The 20,074-nt window shown below is 42.0% G+C and overlaps 1 protein-coding gene across 11 annotated transcripts in view; it reads left to right on the top strand.

Annotated features, from left to right (window-relative positions):
- Window positions 1-18,196, top strand: part of Sh3kbp1 (SH3 domain containing kinase binding protein 1) — a 324,470-nt gene extending 306,274 nt beyond the window's left edge. For 6 of the 11 annotated variants that reach the window (XM_003466417.5, XM_005002190.4, XM_063242892.1 and 3 more), the window contains 5 exons: window positions 4,138-4,247; window positions 7,848-7,976; window positions 12,127-12,395; window positions 14,662-14,725; window positions 15,730-18,196. In XM_003466417.5, the coding sequence (XP_003466465.2) occupies window positions 4,138-4,247; window positions 7,848-7,976; window positions 12,127-12,395; window positions 14,662-14,725; window positions 15,730-15,771 (614 nt within the window). In that variant the 3' untranslated portion in view covers window positions 15,772-18,196. Of the gene's footprint in view, window positions 1-4,137; window positions 4,248-4,300; window positions 4,530-7,847; window positions 7,977-12,126; window positions 12,396-14,661; window positions 14,726-15,729 lie in introns of those variants that run through there. The other 5 variants (XM_023563617.2, XM_023563616.2, XM_005002191.4 and 2 more) reach the window with 2 other exon arrangements.
- Window positions 18,197-20,074: the final 1,878 nt, after the last annotated feature.

The raw sequence follows: 20,074 nt of genomic DNA, 5'->3' as shown, positions 1-20,074 counted from the left end.
ATTGTGCCCTTCTCGACTACCTCCACCATTCACCAGCAAACCACCCAGTCCCGGGCCTTATTCCCTTTTTCCAGAGCTATTGGAAATCTGCATGGATAGCCTGCTAAACTCATTATATGTAGAGTGCCTGGAAGCATACTTGTGCAGCTCTTTTCTACAGTAGCAAGGGATAGGAGGGCTGTTAGCGTTCTATCACTGCCTTTCTTACTTTTCTCTCATTGCTGAGACAAAATACCTGGCACTCAAAGTTAGAAGGGGAAAGGTTTATTTAGCTCAAAATTTGTAGAGGTTTCAGTCCATAATTGGCTGGCTCCAGGGCAGGGGAGCACAAGGCAGAGGGTCAACGGTTTATAATAGCAAAAGACAGCAAAAGCAACGAGAGAGAGATAAGCTTCTTTTCTGTCCTTTATATATTGTATCCAGTCTATTGAGATTAGGATAGTGCTAGTCCAATCAGTGGACTGAGCCAGCCATCACCCACCCTTAAACTCAGCACCCTTAATCCCAGCATTGCATTACAAATCAATCATACACTCTAGATTCAGCTACCTATGACCACATGAGGTTTTGGAGAGACATCTAAACACAAACTATAACAATTACTATGACAAAATGACATACATGAGTTAAGAAAGGTTTATTTTAGCTCATAGTTTCAGACGTTTCTATTTGTGGTGACTGGCTGCTTTGCTGTGGGCCTGTGGTGAGGCAAAACATCACAGTAGAGTGTGTGTAGTAGAGAAAAAAGTTGCTCAACTCATAGCAGAGGAAGAGTGGGGTAGAGACCCTGACGGACTCACTCCCGGAAGGGGCTAGAGACCAAATATACCCTATAATGGCATACTCCCAGTGACTTCTCTGCTCCAAGTAGGCCCCATCGCCTGATAGCCCGTTCAGCTCTGAACTCATTAATTGATGAGGTTAGCACCTTCATAATCCAGTCACATCTCTAGGCCCCACCTTTGAACACATGAGGCTTTGGGTGACATTTTACACCTAAACAAAGTAGGAGTTATTTGAACACCAATGATCCAATAGGGGATTGAAGAAATAAATGATAAATCACAGTGCCATAGAAGATTATGTAACAAAATATTTATGAAGAAGATTTAGAGACCTGGCATACAAGGTTCAGCGAAACAAGCAACATGCAATACTATATATAATATGTTGTGGGGAACCAGTCAGATTGCTGTTAAAGGATGTCACCCTGCTTGTCTAGTGCAAAGCACACAGTGGGATATAGTTACATAACCATGGCAGCACAGGTAAACAGGCATGCACTGGTTACAGCACTATGTAAGAATGTAAATATGAGATAACACCTGTATAAGAATACAATACAATACAATACAATAAAGATGCAGGCAGTTCTTGCTTTTGCACTCTTGTGTTCTGTTCTGCTCCATGCTGCCTACTGTTGCTGATGTCTTGCACACGTGTATTCTTTAACCTAGGGACCTCACCCTTGAAAATCTCCCTTTGGCCCCCTGAGCAGACTGACATATATGCTAAAGTGCATATTTTTTAAAAGCCTAGAGGAAAATATACTGACATACTAATAGTGATTGCCCTAATGTGATAAGATCATAGCTGACTTTCTTTTGTTAGTTTTTTTAAAAAAATTATGCATTGATCATGTGTTACTTTTGGAATTGAAGAAAAAATGATTTAAGAAGCTTAAATGAGGGGATATCAATGGCTTTTTATATCAGTCCTGGTGTGGAATGTAGAATTTACATTTCAGGCCAGATGGAGTTGGTAGAGGCGAGTCTAGAGTAGACTCTGCAGGGGACTTATTTTAGGCAAATAAGATTCTTTAAAGGTAAGGCCTGTAAGAGGACCAGCCCAGGCAGCTGGCTTTCCCAGTGACATCCCAGCAATGTGGATCTTTGCTCTCCCCTAGCCTAGGATCTTCCTGGAAACCTACTGAGACACCTAGAGGACCTGGCCCACTGATCAGTGTTGGTCTTCAGTGAGTGAGAGAGAGAGAGAAAAGGAGAGAAAATAGAGAAAGAAAGAAAAGAGGCCTTTATTGTGGCATGGGAGAGCTGCCAAAGAGACACAAGCACCCTCTGAAGGGAACAAAGAAAATTACAGGCTTTTATTTGGAATTGACAGGGGTGGAATGATGTATTGACAGCTGATTGGGGGAGCATTGGCAGGCATGTGGGAAAGTGGGAGTTTCAATTGGGAGAAGAATGCAGAAGTCAGTGCTGAAGGGAGGCACTGTCCAGTGCCATGTTGACTCACCACATGAGAAAAACACGTCAGTTTCCACTGGGCTTCAGAGTGGCATTGATGTTTTTCTCTGTGCCCTCTTTGCATATGGTTAACCTTTGATTATACTTGTCTCGTCCTGATAGGAGTTAATAGAGTAATTATTCATTCATTAGGTACCAGAGTGGTGTCACTTGGTATAATCCTAGGTATAATTTAATGGCTTCTCTTGACCGATGACTGCTGGTTGGTTTTGCATAGTCCACGAAAGGCAATAGTTTTCAGGTAATACCTGCCTATACCTTAATAGAATAAAGCTGTCCCACAACCAGAATATGTGTTGTGTAACCATCAACAAAATGTTTTCCCCAAAATGGGGGGGGGCCATAATCTCAACTTTTCTGTTCTGATCCAGCATAAAGTTATAACAGGATGCTTTCAGCTACAAATGCAGAATATCTGATTAAAATTGGCCAAAATAATAGGGATTTGTTAATTTCACATGATAGAAAGTCTAGACACTCACTCATTTCAAGATTGATGGGAAGCTCATTGGGATTGACAGTCACTCAAGGTACAGTATCTCCATTTTTCTTCTCTGTTACCCTCAAGATCTCTAAAACTATGCCTTACCTCCCTTCCTTCATGGTCCTGAGATAGCTACCATAGCACAAGGCACCCTATGTTTACACAATGGCTTCCCAAGCAGGAAAGAAGAATGCCAGTAACAAAAGGTCTTCTCCTTCCCCCTTCACCAGCTCTTAGTAGACTTTTGTTTATTTCTCAGTAATCTAAATTGGGCTACATAGCTGCCTCTGGACCAGTCACAGACAGGGACTACATACATTGTCCTGAAACAAAACTGGAGGATGGGGAATGGTTTGGGGAAATAGCTCCTGCTGTGGCATTTAGAATACTGTTTACTTGTTAGGAAGAAATGGTTGTGTCCTAGTCATAAGCTGTAGTGGTGCTCAGGATTGGCCTTTGCCAAGCATTCCTTTCAGCAACCCACACACGTACACTTGGTTTATAAATCCATAGAACTTCACAGAACCAGGTAGCCCTTTGGCCTGACAATTCATTGAAGAGGATAACAAAATAAAGACAGAGGCCTTCCTCCTCCAGACATATATCAGATATATGAATTACTTCCATTCCTCTGTGCATCGGTGTAAGGTGTCTGAGGGCAGGGCCCATGTCTGTGTCTGCTGTGTTCGCTGGTACAGCTGCATTATCTAGCATTCTGTGTGTTGTAGAATAGTGTCTCAGTAACAGTGGAGCAAATGAATGAATGAATGAATGAACAAGTTCATGACCAAAGGAGTTAATCTCTCCATTGAATGAGACTCTGGAAGTACAGTAGAGCTCGGCTCCTGTGAGTTATCTGGAGAAATAGAAGCTTGTCCACTTCTCTTGGGTGTTTACAGTCTGACATTTAGGTGACAGCAAATGATCACACTGTTGCACACAAGCAGAGAAGGACCCTGCCCCTCTTCTTGTCCAGTGACCAGCATTCTCTTGCCCATGGCTGTTGTATGTCGTGATGACTGCCTTTTGCATCAAGACAATAAGAATGGTTTTATCTACCAAGGTAAACTTAGATTTGTAGAAGAAAGAGGATTCCTTCTTTAATCTTTTTTCTATACCTTTTAAAAGATTTATGGATATAGCTGTAGAAAGGAAAAGGAAAAATCATGTTTCTCTTTTCCACTTGCTAGCTTGTTAAACAGAGAAGGAAATGATTATATCATTCAATGTGGGCCACCTTTGCTGAATGACCAAAAGGTGTAAATGTCCTTTATAGAAAATTAAAGTGGGATTCAGATGAAGAGTGATGATTAAGAAAATGAAGTACTTGTGGCGTAAGAACCTTTTCTCCTACTTTTGCTCTTAAAATTGATTTTGTTTTTATTTTAGATCTAGAAGGTTTTGACTCTGTGGTATCATCTACTGAGAAACTCAGTCACCCAACCACAAGCAGGCCAAAAGCTACAGGGAGGCGACCTCCATCCCAGTCACTCACATCTGTAAGTGTCTCCTCACCAAGTCACCTTATTTCTCTACAGCTGAAAAGAGGAAAGATTGAGATTCTAGCCAAGAACCCTTCTGCAAGTGACCGACTGGAGACACTCCAAGAGAGAGAGAGGCCAAGAGATAAACTGTCAACTAACTGTGATTTGAGAGTCTTCTTAAACGAGCAATATTTCTTTCTCTTTGACTTTTGTGTTTCTGCCAGCAAGATAGAACTCCCTTCTCCCATCTTCTCTTTCCTTTTCGACTGACTCTTGTTTGAACCTGAAATGAAACTGGTAAGAAAAAAAAATGTCATGGAAAAGGCGAGTGAGGCTAGTTTGGTGGATAAACAAGACAGAACTTTACTAAATAATGATCTGCCCCAAAAGGCTCCAGGCAGGGGCCTTTATCTCCCCATACCCCATCATCTACTCCTCTGACCTTCAGGATGGTATTCTTAAACTTACGAGTGGCTGGTCATGTAGAAAAGACTAATCAAAATGTTTGTGATAACCCATAAAATTTTTTGTTTGAATCATTTTAACTAACTTGTTATTGCAAACCCATTACACCTTTGTTGTACCAGATTTGAATATTGCAATGCATAAGAAACAAGTTACCTTTAATTGTATTCTTACAGCAAAAATGTTGACTCCTTACTGCACATCTTTTTCTTTTTAAAAATTTCTATTTGTATATAAACAATGATTTCTTCACAAATGGGATCACATAATAGTACATAATTGTTTTGCAATTTACTTTTCCTCCTTATACTGTAAACCTTTCTCTCCAGTCATTATCCATTTTTCCAGAACAACACATGTAATGCCTGCCTACTATTCTACTGTGTGAGTACTAGTGTATGAATATGAGTTTATCTAGCCCATGTACTATTATTTAATATTTATGTTGTTTCCAGTTCTTCCTTATAAACAATGCTCAAGTGAACGTCACTGTAGAAAAATAATGATGTTGTTCCAAAATTATTCACTTAGGTAAAACTTTCTGAAAATGGATCAAAGGAAAATGCATGCTTTGCATTTGCCGTAGGTTGGATATGTCCCCACCACAAAGGTTAAATTTGCCTTCCACAAGGCAAATTTGTGTGTTCATTCATTTGTTCTATCAATTGGGTATCTATCTCTGTGTGTGTGTGTGTGTGTGTGTGTGTGTGTGTGTGTCTGGCATGTTGCCTTGCTGGCTGCTCTAAGGCCTTACAAGCTCCATCCAGAGACAACAGGGAATTAAACTTCTGCAGGTTTCCCGGGTCACTTTCTCTTTTCACCTCCTCAATAATCTCACCTAAGTTGTCACTGCTCAAAAGAAAAAGATTGCCACTTCCTTTGAGCCTCTTCTCTCGTATTCTCTGAGTCTACAAGTATGGTTTGAATCACCCTGTTTTTCGTCTTCATATGAAACAAACCCCTTTGTGATGACACCTTGGAGAGAAAGACTTCAAAAGGCGGCTTCCTTTTTCACTCTTATGTAGAGTTCTGTGACAACACTGCCTTCTTTCTGCTTGTCCTCTCTGTCTACACCCCACCCCAACATGTACATACAACACACCCTATTTCATTGATTCTTAGCATCTCTACATTTTGGTTTCTCAGTTGTACTTCTTACACCTTCTCTGTACATGCCTCATCATTTTTGTTTTCCTTCCAAATTCTTCCCAACTTTTCAAGGTTTATAGAGCCTTGTGGCCTCCAAAATTAATTGCAGACATTCGAATTACCATCGCACCCTTGGTATATACATCTCATGTCTGGAATTTTGTGTATAATTTGGGGGATCAAGTAAAACCATCTCATCTTCACCCTTATTGCAGGCTATATGGTTATTCATTCATTCATTCACTGAACAAATATTTATAAACACTTATCCGCTGTGAAATTGGATAGATACTTGTACTGTACCAGGTACCAAGGATACAGCTGGGAATGAGTAGTACACAGTCATTACCTGCAGGAAGTTTATGGCACAGTGACTTAAAATTTGGCATTTTATAGGAAGTTATTTATTTTTTTTGCAGGCTTACAATGGGATACATTTGTGCTTAATGGAGTATAATGACCCTACTCTCATCCCTTATTTCCATCCATCCACATTTGGATGTATACACTGAATTCCTGTTTACTCATCTTGCAGTTAGTACCTGAGGTTTTTAAACAAAATAGAATGGATAAGGACATAATTCCTAAAAGGCCACTGGGGAGAATGATTGAGGAAATAAGCAAATCCTGATTCTCCTTCTTGGGGCCATTCTCCCTTATCGAAGCTATTTAAGTTTATAGGTTACAAAGAGAAAGCTTTGACTGACAGCCCCAGCAAACATAGGTTGTGTTGGAGGAAACAGGCTTTTTGAATAAAATCACAAAATGAAAGGACCCAGCATTGAATGGCGGTTAAGCAGTTAAGCCTAGATTAATAAGAAAGTTTGGGGGATATTATTTTAGGTGATTGAATTTTCAGGTCAAATGAAGATTAACAAATCAGACCTCTTGTAAAGCAAAATTTGTGTTTAAAAATTCCCTATAATAGATTAGGTTCTGCCTTAGTAGTAAATAGAAAATAAACAATATTTGTGGGTATAATTTTTCCATAATGACATCAAATGGTGGTTCTAAAAAGGACTATGAGGGAAGAGGCTGAATGTGAGCTCAGCTGAAGATATCTCTGGAAGAGTCCTTGTTAAAAAAGGATTCTCTGCTATAGGAACTCTTATTTTCATTTGCTTTGTTATAAAATAGAGATATTCTAGTTCAGGATTCATTTCTGATCAAGTCAGGTCTGGTGAATTGGGCCCCACTCATTCAGCTTTTTTTTTTTTTAATCGTTACAGTGAGGGAGAACGGACAGGAATGTCATCCCATATTTTACCTAAAAGTGCCTCCATTCTATAAATATACTTAGCAAATACAGACTCCAAAGTGGATGTTGGCTGACAGCAGTAACAGGGGCAGAGATTTGGCAGCAGCTACCAAAGAAAAGATGAACTTGTTGCACTAGCAGGCAGGGCTGCCCTCTCAGAGAAAGGCTCCCCTCTGGACTATGGACCTGGTGGTCCCTTGCCTCTAGAAATGATCTTCTTCAGACACGTCCTTTAGAGACCTTCAGTGTGCAGCAGATTTTGTGATCCTGGAAAAAGGGGAATAAAGGAGCAGAGGAGGACAGTCAGCTTCCTGTTGGCTATGTGTTCTTCCCAACCAGACTGCCTGCCCTGTAAGGATGGGGACCATGTGTGGCACATTACCATTAGGTCTGCAGTGCCAAGCTCAGTGTGGGACGTGCCACAGAGAAAGAGAGAAAGGAAAGAGGGAGCAAGAAAGGATGGACAACGGGTTCTGGCATGGATGCAGTGGTTGATGTGCATTGGGGAAATGTCCCTGGTTTAGGAATCCTCACTTCGTGATTCCAGTCCTGCCATTAACCAGCTATATGATGATCTCCAGTACACAGATAATAGCACACTTTCTGCCTCAGCAGGTTTTAGTGAGGAGACAGACAAACTAGAAGTGTCAAGTGTTTTGAGAAGCATACAGGATCATAATAACAGAAGCTGTGTCACCCAAGGTATGATTCTGACGAAAGCATTTTCTTTTGACTTTATCCAGTCCTCCCTTTCAAGCCCCGATATCTTTGACTCCCCAAGTCCCGAAGAAGATAAAGAGGAACACATTTCGCTTGCGCACAGAGGACTAGACGTATCCAAGAAGACTTCAAAGACTGTTACCATATCCCAAGTGAGTGACCAGCCAGGGCGAGGTGTCCCTGCTCTTCCATGCATGCGCTAACATGGGTTAGAAACCAAACAAGGATATACAGACAATGCAGGTGTTTGTCATTATTTAGTGACAGTGATTCCTTTAGTCACCAAATCCCAGAGACCTGTTTTAGAGTCTCTAAAACTGAGCAGAATCCCTGAGCCATAAATTCACTTACTCCCCGTGTTTCTCTCCATGCTGTCACATGCACAAGCACAATTGTCCTCACAGCCTACCCCACCCTACAACCTACACAGCAGAGGCAGCTTAAAAGGCCTTGAAATGTCTAGAGAGACTACTTCAATACATTAAATTCTTTGCCCTCTTCTCACAGATCTTGCCTTACATGTGCAAAGCTTGCCAAAAATCATAATTTGGAGATCATAAATATAAACAACTAATATGGTCTTTTCAAGAAAAGCTGATTTTGTATTCATATTCTAGGATAAATTTATAGTCTTAAAAGATAATTAATTTCATCACATGCCCAGGGAATAGTATAGCTACTTTAGTTTATTTATTTGTGAGAGAGACAGACAAGGTATTGTTGCTGGGTGCACTGGCACATACCTCTAGTCCCAGCTATTCAGGAGTTCAAAGCAAGAAGATCACTTGAGCCTAGGAGTTGGAACTAGCCTGGGCTTCATAGCAAGATCCTGTCTCAAAAAAAAGAGAGGCGGTAGGAAGTGTACCTCAGTGGTAGAGCACTTGCTTAGCATAGAGTAGCATGGGCAGGGACTATGTTCAACCCCCCGCAATGGAAAAAAAAAGACATTGCTGGCTGCTACATGCAACTTTTGAAGAAGCACTCACTGTGTATAAGTTTTAGTCTTCTTATGAATATAAACCAAGATTTTAAAATTCCATTTTTCTCCTATTAAGTAAACTCACTCAATTTTGATTTTTTTCAGAACATTGGAAACTTCTTCCTGCCTAAAAGCAGAAAACTGTAGTCATTTGAATCAGAAATTAGTACAAGGAAATCAAAGAGTATGTCAGATTTTCCTTCTTACAGATTTAGGAATTTGCATATATAGGTTTTTCTTAAAAATCTGATACCGTAAAAAATCTGATGCTATAAAACAGATCAATTTTAATTACCCACAAAACCAAAGCATTCTTCTTTTATAAAGGATTCCATTTACTGAAATTGGATTTAGACTTTTTTTCTGGTGACCCAGGTATACCTTAGTTTCACTTTGATCAGCATCCTTGGGGTGTCTCTACAGTGACATCTACTGGTGGCAAGTGGTTTTTCATGTTTCTAATTTAACACTGTTTATTCTATTAGCATGTTTTACTTCTTAGGATTTATCAGGTTGTGTTCTTCATTGCTTCTAGAAATTCCACTTGAACTAATTCAATCAGGGAATATTGTAACCTATACTCTTTGAGGGCTTAAAAAGTGCTTACTAGCAGAAACGGGCCAGGAGAGCCAGTCATACAGGAAATGCCAAAAGAAGTATTGATCAAAGATCTGTAAGTCAATCAGTATTATGGGCACTGGTGATCATGAGTGATACTAAAAGATGCAGCATGGCAAATAGAAGAAGTAATGAGCCCAGAAATAGGTAATCAGCAGAGAAAACAACAGGAGAGCTTAAATTTTCAGACTCAGCAGCCACAGTCATGGTCCTGGGCTGAGGGATCTGGTTGACAGTGAAGGGTCTGAATCACAGCTGTTGCAGTGATTAGCTCTGAGACTAGGGGAATTACTCAACCATTTCTCTAAACCTCAGTTTCCTGCTTGGTAAAACGCTTGTGCTAGTTGAGCCCCGTTTAAATTGTAGAGCTGATGTCCGGCTTGTAATCAGTGCTCCATACACGTCAGTTCCTCTTGCCTCGTACTATAACTCCTACTAACAACAAAGCCTGGGCTGGTGAAGTGCTTTCGCCGGCAGCAGAGAGTGCTTTTCCTCAATGGTAACTTGGCAGAGAAAAGGCGAGCAGAGAGGCTGGGAATGATGGCCCATCTGCTTTTGGATCGCTCTGCCCAGTCTGCGCCTCTAGCAAAGCCTGAATGCAGACTCTACCTCCTTGTTGGCGTGCCAGCCAAACCCGTTGGCACCTGCTGTTGGGGTGGCCGGCTGGGCGCCCGTTGCTGGAAGGAGTCCCAGGGCTGTAGTGCCAAGCTTCTCCACGGGCCTCAGCTTTTGCCCTGTTACTCATCCTCTCACCTCCCCACATCTACCCCACTATTTCGCCTTCTTCCCACCCGCCCAGCAACTCGTGTTCCTTGACTGTATCTTCTCCCTAAGCTGCCAGGTGCTACTCTTCCTCCCATCTACTACACTCTCATGCCCTGTGTCCTCCTGGCTTCCTTGGGGTACTTCTCCGTCAGGCCTCCCTCACCACTCTTTATCCCATCTTCAGCTTAGTTGTCCAAAACCAAGCCCTTCCTTGATTCTGCCTCCTCCTGAGGCTTCTGCATCTTTCCCCGTCTTCCTTCCTTGGCCAGGTTCCTGGGAAGGCTTCAGTTTGCCAGCTGTACTCCTTGCCTCTTATTCAGAAACCAGTCTGCCACCACTGGGTCTTACCTCCTTTGCACCGCCAAACAGTCTCCCCTGTTTTCCTGTCAGCACCTCTCACTCACTTACTCAACCTTTTTTGTTTCTGGAAACTTCCCCAGGGGACTTCCATAACCCAGGCCCCTCTACTGGTCCTACTTTGCCTCCATTCTCACTCTCCCTTCTCTCCTTGCCTCTTTCATTTAGGAAGTCTCGGGTTCTACCACTGGGCCTCTTCTCTTCACAGCTTCCATTTTCTTTGGCCCAGCCCACTTTCACAATCAGTCGCTGTGCCACAGGACCATCCCCTTAGCCATGCCTCAAGCTCCTGACATTCAGTGTAAAACAGAAATATCTGGGGCTTCTATCCTTTTTTCCTCCCACGCAAGGTGCACTGTTAATGCCTGGTTCTTCCTCCCCACCTGTGGCACTTGATCTGCGCTTCCTCTTTCACCCTCTACGCCTTTCCAGGACCTCATCTACCTGGTCATGAGTTGTCTGCTCCATGAGGGCAAGGACTGCATCAGTATCACCCCGCTCCCTACCCCGGCACAAAGAATGTGCTTGGTGCTCTGTGCTTTTGCTGTATCTCTCAGAAGTTGTCTTCTCTATCTGACCTAACCCTGACTTAGGTCAGACCCTCACCATTTCTAGCTTTCACTGTGTAAGTCTCCCAGCAGTCCTGCGTCCCCTTAGGCCTTTGTGCAGCCAGAATGAGCATTAGTAGAACCCGCAATCATGTCACACTTTCCTCCTGCCCCTGTTCCCTTCGCAGCTTTGTCCTATCTGCCTAGCTCTCTCCTGCCCCCTCTGACCTCCTAGCCTTGCTTCCACTAATGTATTTTGCTTTTTGGTCTCTAGGCGTTTGCCTAAGCAGTGGTGGCGAACCTTTGACATGCAGGCCACAGCAGGCACACAGGGCCCTCTCTGTCAGCACATGAGCCAACTGTATGCATTGCTTTTTTATAACTAAAAGCTCAGTTCAGGTTTAATTGCAGTGTTGGCACATTGCAAAACAGTAAGTGGATTTGGGATTATAATTTGGGTACTCGTCTTTAAAAGGTTTGCCATCACTGGCCTCGGGCCTTTCCCCCTCCTCCAGCTTCTTTCTCTAACCGTGTCTCCTTTTTTCAGGCCCTCTCCGACGTGGAACTGTCAGCTGCTTCTCCCCGCTGCCTCCACTCTGGGATGGTTGGCCCTTTGATGTGTTTCTGCAGTGCTCTGTGCTTCCTCCCTCTTGTGCAGTCTTGCCCCTCATCCGCAGTGTGTTGGTTTGTCTGTTCACCTGTACTCTGCATTCTGCGGTGTTTCAGGCTCTCTGAGGGCTTGCCTTAGAATCTGTGGTGCTTGCCAAGCAGTTAGGCATCTCTCTGTGTGTACAAAACCAGTCCAGAACTGTGTCTAGAAAGATCAAATTTAAAATATGTACAGGCAATGCTTGCTTGAGTGAGGAGAATGCCTGTACCAAGTCAGCCCTCGGTGGCGGATGGATGTAGGAAAAAGTGAATGGAATGCGTGGAGGTGGGGACAGGGGTGCCAAAGGAGGGTCTGACTCACCAGAACAGTGAAGCACTGCGCACAGATCCCTTACTCTGAAGCCTCTCTACCTTCCCTTGTTACAGGTATCCGACAACAAGGCACCCCTGCCACCCAAGCCAGGGACCATGGCAGCCGGCAGTGGTGGGCCAGCCTCTCTGTCCTCAGTGGTGTCCTCCCCCCTGTCATCCTCTTTGGGAACAGCTGGACATAGAGCCAACTCCCCGTCTCTATTTGGCACGGAGGGAAAACCAAAGATGGAGCCTGCAGCCAGCAGCCAAGCAGCTGTGGAGGAGCTAAGGACGCAGGTCCGCGAGCTGAGGAGCATCATTGAGACCATGAAGGACCAGCAGAAGTGAGTTCCTGGCAACCTTTTGCAACAACCTCACAGATGGCTCTCCACTGGGCCAGTGCCTGGTTCTGAACCCCTGGGTCTTACCCTGCCCCAGAAGGTCAAGCAGGCCTCCCCATTAATGGTGGCAGTAGCAGTACGAGTGAATATGGACTGTAAGGGGCTTAAAGTATACTTAAATTATGCCATATGTTTTTATATGTGGGGTACTGAGAAATTCACCTTATCAGGGGAAAAGTTTTATTTTTGATCATGGAGTCAAAAGTTTCAGTTGATGGTTTGGCTCTGTTAGTGTTAAGCGTGCAGTGAGGCTGAATATCATTTAGGGAGTATGTACTGGAGGAAACTACTCACCTCACAGTAGCTGGGAAGAGAAGCAGAAAGGAGCCAGGGTCCCAATATCCGCTTCAAGGATGCACTACCAATAACTTAACTTCCTTCCAGTGGGCCCCATCTCCTAAAAGTTCTGTCACCTCCCAGTAGTACCACGGGCTGGTGATTGAGCCTTTAACACACAAGCCTTTGGAAAACGAATATTCAAGATCCAAAGTACAATATACCAGTATGTATACCACTTCTTAAATAACTCCATCAGCCAGCTTTTCCTCTAGCATTAAAAAAATTGCAGCTTCCTCTTTTAGCTGTCAGTTGAAGTAACTGGAACATGTGAAGAAGATGTGGGGAATTTTAAGTGAGACTTTACAATCAGCAAGATGTTCTCACTGTGAGATTTTAGGACTCTTTTCTCATTCAGGCCTACACACATACCCTTGTTGCATCTCTCATCCTCAGGAAGAGCTTGGGTGGGGAAAAATACCTGTGAGCAAAAGTAAATACTATTTATCAATATCACCTGGTTTCTGAATCACTTTCCTGTCTCTGGACACAATACCCAACACACACAGCTTAAAGGAAAAGAGGTTTATTTTGGCTCACAGTTTTTCAAGGAATCAGTATACAGTTGGCTGGATCCAAGGCAGGAAGGGAATGGTAGAAGACTCTTGGTGGAGGAATGCTGCTCAAGTCATGGTGACCAGGAAGCAGAGAGTGAAGGTAATAGCTGGGGAGGGAGCTACACTCTGCTAGGTCAAGTGGACCCCACCTCTAACATCACATTCAGCTCTGAACAATTCACTATACCTGCCAAGTGTAGTGCCCATCATCCAATCACCTTCCAAAAGCCCCACCTCTTGACATAAGCCTTTGGGAGGGGGACATTCTAGATCAATGATGGCGAAGCTTTCAGTGGTAACAAACACCTCCACTGCAACACATGTGCCATAGGTTCACCACCCTGTTATAGATGGAAACCTTTGCACCTGGAATGCTGTTTGCAGTGGCAAATCTAGGAGACAGAGTAACTATAGTTGGCACTTACCTGAGGAAACTGAGGCTCAGAGAGTTTATAGAGATCAGTTAGCTCTTTCTTGAAGCAATCAGAGGAGGCATCTCAAAGGATTTCCTAAGTAGAATTTTGAAAGATGACCTAGGATTGCCAAGAGCAGAGCACTCCAGTAAAGGGTACAGCATTCAGATTCATAGGCACATGGAGTAATCTGCGTTGGTCAGCACACCTCCCGGAACGTGGCCACCTTGGATCAGGAGGTTCAAGAGATCCAGCTAGAGATATATGGGCATTCCTTCAGTCTGGGGCTGGCAGAAGTCCTGCAACTTGTCTCCCCCTATAGGCAATAGCCTTTTTATTACAAAGACAAAGTAGCTATAGATTGGTAAAAATGTCTGCAATGGAAATTATTCTGTAATTATATTTGAAGACCAATGATTCTGTTAGGAAGGAATAGTTAGAGGGAAAATGACAGAATATGAGCCTGAATACCTGGAATCCAGTCATTGGACAAGGTAAGCTGCCATTCTGGGCCTTAGTTTCTCCATCTTTTCCTTTTGGGACAAGTTTGGAATAAGGCATCTCAAAGGTCATTTCCACAGCTACTATTTGATGGCTGCATATTTTGGTGATCCCAAATTAATAACAGTCTTTTTTTTTTTTGTCTTTTTCCTTTTTATCGGTACCCGGGATCGAACTGCCTACTTGCAAGGCAGGTGCTTATGCTGCTGAGCTAAATCCCCAGCCCCCAATAATAGTCTTTTCTGTATGAAACTAATCTTAAGTAATAATAATGCAAATGTGTTTGGCCTACATTTTCTTTGTAAAAAGTTTGCATGGATTTGTAGTCATAAGAAGAGGTTTCTTTTCTCTCATTGGGGAAATCTGGGTATTTGTTTCATTCTTTTGCCGTTTGCTTTTCAGACGAGAGATTAAGCAGTTACTCTCAGAACTGGATGAAGAGAAGAAAATCCGGCTTCGGTTGCAGGTGAGTCCCTCAGGGTTCTGCTGCTCACAAGATCTGGAATCATCTGGAGGCAGAGGAAGAGACTTTTAAAAATAAAAGACTCTGATTTCTCTGCAGATTTATATCTTCTTTCTGTGACAATTCTCTTAGCATTATAAAGACTTATTACCCATACTTTCCCGAGCTCCAAAAGGTCTTACTGAAAGTGAAGATTAGTAAACGTTCCCCCAGTTGGACTTCTCATTTGGAATTTATGTTACACATCTCTCTGAAAAGCTCCCTCTCCAGTTTTCAGGAGGCCTCGCTGTAGTAACCGCCAGATGACGTGGCACTGGGGAGGGCCCATTGCCAGCTGGCTTCTGCCATGTTGTCATTGGGACTCGAGAGACCACAAATGTCCACGCTTATTATTTTCATCCCTTTGATTCTTCCTGATAACTGTGTCAGTCCTGCTGGGGCATCTGAGCTCGGACCCCACCCCCATGCCCGGCTTCTAATTCCCCTCTGCCATGAGCAAATGGTGGAGAATGTATGGGTGTTTGGGATGACCAAGGTCACGTTTCAGCTTACATCCATTTGGTTCCATTGGTGGTGATTGGGACAGATGCTGCTTAAAGAAAGAATAGGTTACTGTTTGCTGTCATTTTGGGGGAATCACACACCCCTGTGGGTAGCCACAACTGCTTCTAACACTGTTAGATTGTCCAGTGTGTCAAGATCCCCTGCTCTACCTTCTCTCTGGCCTAGAAACTAGAATCATTGCTACTTCTGACAGACTTTGGATCCTAGTAGGCTGAGAATTACAGTGTCCACTCCATCTTCATGAATCATAACTATGTGCCTGTTATTTAGGTATATATCATTTCTGGCACTCATTGTTTTTGAATCTTGATTCAGTTGTCATTTCACCTCTAAAATTGTCAGATTGATGATTTTCTTTCTGCCGACTGGGTTGATTATCTTTCAGCTTCTATAAAACTAGCCAATTCATTGTTAATTTGTTTGATTCTTTGTCCCCTTTATAGATGGAAGTGAATGACATAAAGAAAGCTCTTCAATCAAAGTGAATACTTGACAACTGAGATGTCACATTATTCATCCTGAGTCCAAGACTCAAAATTTTCTGCCCCAGCCAAAATAATCTTGTGCCAAAAGATTAAAGGTTTGCCTCAACATGTCCCTGTTTGAAAGATTAGCACAAAAGTCTTGATAGCACAACACAAATTCCATCCAAGAGGAGAATCTTCCCCATGGTATAGTCCTGGGTCTGGCACTGGTTGTGACTTAGAGCAAATTGTGCTAAATGCTTTTCTACCTTGATATCTCATGCGAAACGAAAACTCAGGCAGTTTAGTCCATAGTGGTACTATTTTGATGATATTTTCCATTAATAAAATGTAATTTCAGATTATTCGTTTACAAGGTTTATAATTTTATGATTTTTTAATCGTGTTTTGTCACAGATGCCTCTAGTGTTTGTACTACACCTAGTCAGAAATGAGCTTCTTGTTATTTTGCTTCAGGTGAAAGCTGCCTTTCTTTGTGTTCCCCTTTAGGATTCTATTACATATGCAATTTTAGTTCCAACCCATCCCTTCTCCTGCCAGCAGACCCTGCCACCCTAAGAGAAATTTTAGCTTATATTTGATGGTATATTTACAAAAAGAGAAAGAGAAAATCTGGTATTTGCAATGATCTGTGCCTTCTTTTTACCACCCTCTTGATTGGAGCTTTTGTGATGCAGCTACCATGATTCAAAAAATAAATAAATAAAAATAAAAATAAAGAAATAAAATTCTGCCACTTACTCAAGTCCACTAGAGGCCACTGTGTTCACAGCTTCTCTCACCCTAGCCAAAGGTCCTAAGACAGCTGAGAAGTTGGATGTGCTCTGTGGTGCCAGCTGTGACTTTTCAGTTTCTCCTACTTTTGGGTTGTTCACGAAACTAGAAATGTCATCCCTGCTTGATTTTTCATCAGCCAAGTTAAACCCCTGCTTCCTGTCTTTTGCACCTTTTGCGTGAACAGAATATGCATTATTAAAGCAAAAAATAAAAAATTTAAATGCAAATGAAATAATGGGGGGGGGGGTTGTATTATTTCCTGCGCTGGGTTATCTGTGTATGTTATTGTTTAAAAATTGTATTCACAATAATGTCATTTGCCTTGCTCACTTGTAACTCCTTGGGTCCAACAGAATGGGAGGAAGGTCTTGTTGAAGTGTAGCCATTGGATCTTTCTTGCATTTATGGAATTGCTTTTTCCTTCCCAAGGAAACTGATGTTTGCTTGTCTGGTTTATCTTTGTAGCACACAAACAGTTCAGCCTTAGACTGTGTAAAACTGTTTTTTTTTTTATCCTTACCTAAAAATAAGGATCATACTGTATTGCAAGATTGTTCAGGGGGTAGCAGTGGAGGGGGTGGTCCCTAAATGGCCCCCAAAGATGTTTGATTTGTTTCTGATCAGCTGCTTTGTCTATTTCTTGAATTTTATAGTGAAATTACTGAACATTAATAGATTTGCACAACCACAAAGAATGAGAATTGATAATACTGAAGGAATGATGCAAAAATATTACCACATGTTATTCATCATTGAAAGTATGACAAATAAATGTCACTTCCTTTCTCTTCTTTCTCAATTCCCCTGCCTTGCTCTTGCCTGCAAACTCATCCTTTCTACTTGAGGCTTTTACCTCCTTCCCAGTATTTACAGAGCCCTGATGCCCCGGTCTTCTGGGTGGAGAGGGAAGGGAGTGTGTAAACAAAAACTTCACCCTTCATCCCCATTTCTGGATATCTTACCATTTCAGGAGCTTTGGTCTTGGTGTGCTCGGGGCCAGGAACACCAAGTTTCCAGGGGCAGTATAAAACATTCCTGCACCCCTTGACTGTTCCAAGTATTTCTGCATTAAACTTGAAGCCTTCAGAGATTTACCACCATCTAATGTGAGAATGAGGATTAGATTCTTTGGTGTTTGAATTTCTCATTTACTCATCAAGAAAACCCCTAATGATATAGTTTTATATAATGTGTATACAGAGTAGACTTGTTAATAATTACATTGCTTGGCTGGGGCGCCCTCATGGGGCACTGGCAACGTGGAATGTAGAGGGCTCATTCTTCCCCTCCTAGAGGCCACTGGCTTCCTTTGTATAAAGAGGGAGAAATGATTATAAAAAGAGAAGTTGGCATGTCCAGTTTCATTACTGCCCCCTTGGGTTAACCAGCAGGAGGATTTTGCATCATGGAACTGGATGATCCATTGCCCAAAAGGCCACTATCGTTACCTTTGACAAAATAGATCCAGCAAGAATATTGAAAAGCTTGAAAGTGTCACTTTTGAAAAAATTCTTTTGCATTCAGCATGGACTTGACCGGGCATCTATGAAGATTATTTTTTTGCTTCATTTTCTAAAGTTGTATTTAGAAAAGTCTTAAGTATTGTGCTTTGTAAAAGAAAATGATTAAAATGAAATTTTGTGAAAAATATTTTTGTTCGAAGTTGTCATAGTCCAAGAGGAATGATTTCTTGGAATACAAACTCTTTTTCTTCATTTTACACAATTTGATTATTCTTATAGTAAAGTCCTTAGACTCACATGAAATAATCCATTGAAATCTGTGCCTGTGAATTCCATTTTTTAAATTGTTCAATTTTGCATTCCTATCTAAGCTGAAAATGCTAGTTAGGCATTCTATTTTTAGTGTAAAACCATTAAATTATCATTATCTGAATAATTGTGTAAAGCCACTTTTATTTGTACACAGCCTACTAGACAGCACACTCAAGTGCCTAATTTGTTCTCTCCCATAAAAACACTATTATCTGTGTGTGTGTGTGTGTGTGTGTGTGTGTGTGTGTGTGTAGTAATGGTGAATTTTATTTCCTTTCGTAAGCAGCTCCTTTATGGGGAAACTGCAGGGTGTATACTGTATTGCTCATAGTTGCCATGGTCTGTATAAAAATAACCCCCAGGTCCCACAAAAGCTTTAATATCCTGAGGTCATTATGTCCCCCCCCCTTCATTAGATTAGGTTTTAGTGTTCTCAGTATTTCTGTACAAATTGTCAAGTCACTTCAGCACCAAGAGGGCTTAGTTAAAAGCTTTTCCTTTTGATTTTGTACAAAGGAGAAATGGAACAAAGCAATGTGTGTGGTGGTGAACAGAGTTCAGAATGGCTGACTGTGGCATCAAACAGGAAGGCTGGATGCTCAGGGGCTGACGTGGGAATGAAGATCTTGTTTTCAGACTGGGCTTGGCAAGGGCCAAGATGGAGAAAATTCTTCCCACCCTCAAATAAATGTCAGTGGTATAAAGAATGATGGGGAATCAAGTCTCTTAAAAGGATGAACCTCTCCAGTCTTTCCTAGATTTGTCTCTAAGGTGACCAGGAGCTGGTTCTCAATCAATGGATCTGAGGTAGTGCTTGAAGCCAGTGAGAACTCATGAAGAAGATGCAGTTCCTTTACTTCATGGTTTGCTACTTGTCCCCAGTTTAAGTGACCAAGGGGGTGGCAAACATTGTGTGCTTGTCGTGTTTGTGAACTTGGAATTCACAATAAAATGGGCTATTCCTTTGTTGTTGGCAATATATGATAACTTAAACAAGGTGATCTAGTAGGTTGATGTAGAATATTCTCAGGAAAAAAATAAAATAGAATGAAAAGAGCTAAATTTCATTTAGGCATTCTCTTTAAATGGCAACAAGTTTAAATTATGCAGATATAACAGTCATTTAAGTTTTGAATGATTTCTTATCCTACCAACACCTATAGAATATCCCTAGTTCTCCAGAAAACTAAGGTTGTTGGTAAGCTTTGAGCTCTTTGATGGGAAAGTGCCTCAGAAATGAACTTTTTCATTGTACTTTCTATTAATAATAAGTTTTAAGAGGTTTTTTGAGTAATTTTTAAACTAACCAAACTGCCGGCTGTGGTGGTAATCCTAGCACTAGTGTAATCCTAGTGTAATCCTAGCACTCAGGAGGCTGAGGCAGGAGGATCTTTGCAAGTTGGAGACCAGCGTGGGCTACAAAGTGAGCCCAAATCCAGCCTGAACTGCATAGACCCTGTCTCAAAAAGACAAAAAATAAATAAGCTGTTAAAGCCATCCAGAAGCCAAATGGAAAAAAATGATAGCAGTAGCAGCATTTCCAAGGTTATTACCCCAAAGAAGAACAGAGGTATCCTAGGAGAAGTACAATGGATTTCTTTCAAGCTTCATGATTATTTCTTAGACTCAGTCTGAGAAAGTGAAGAAGTCGGATGTGGTTGAAGCTCTGCCATTGAATGCTGAAGGGAGACAGAATAGGGATTGACTGCTTGTGTGAAATGCCTAGCAACCTGCCTGCCTTGGTCCCAGGA

Source organism: Cavia porcellus, unplaced genomic scaffold (genome assembly GCF_034190915.1).
Source record: "Cavia porcellus strain 051 isolate PalLab524CR breed Dunkin Hartley unplaced genomic scaffold, mCavPor4.1 scaffold_33, whole genome shotgun sequence".
NCBI classification, from domain to species: Eukaryota; Metazoa; Chordata; class Mammalia; order Rodentia; family Caviidae; genus Cavia; species Cavia porcellus.
The sequence above is the reverse complement of the archived record's forward strand: the minus strand, read 5'-3'. Positions and strand labels throughout refer to the sequence as shown.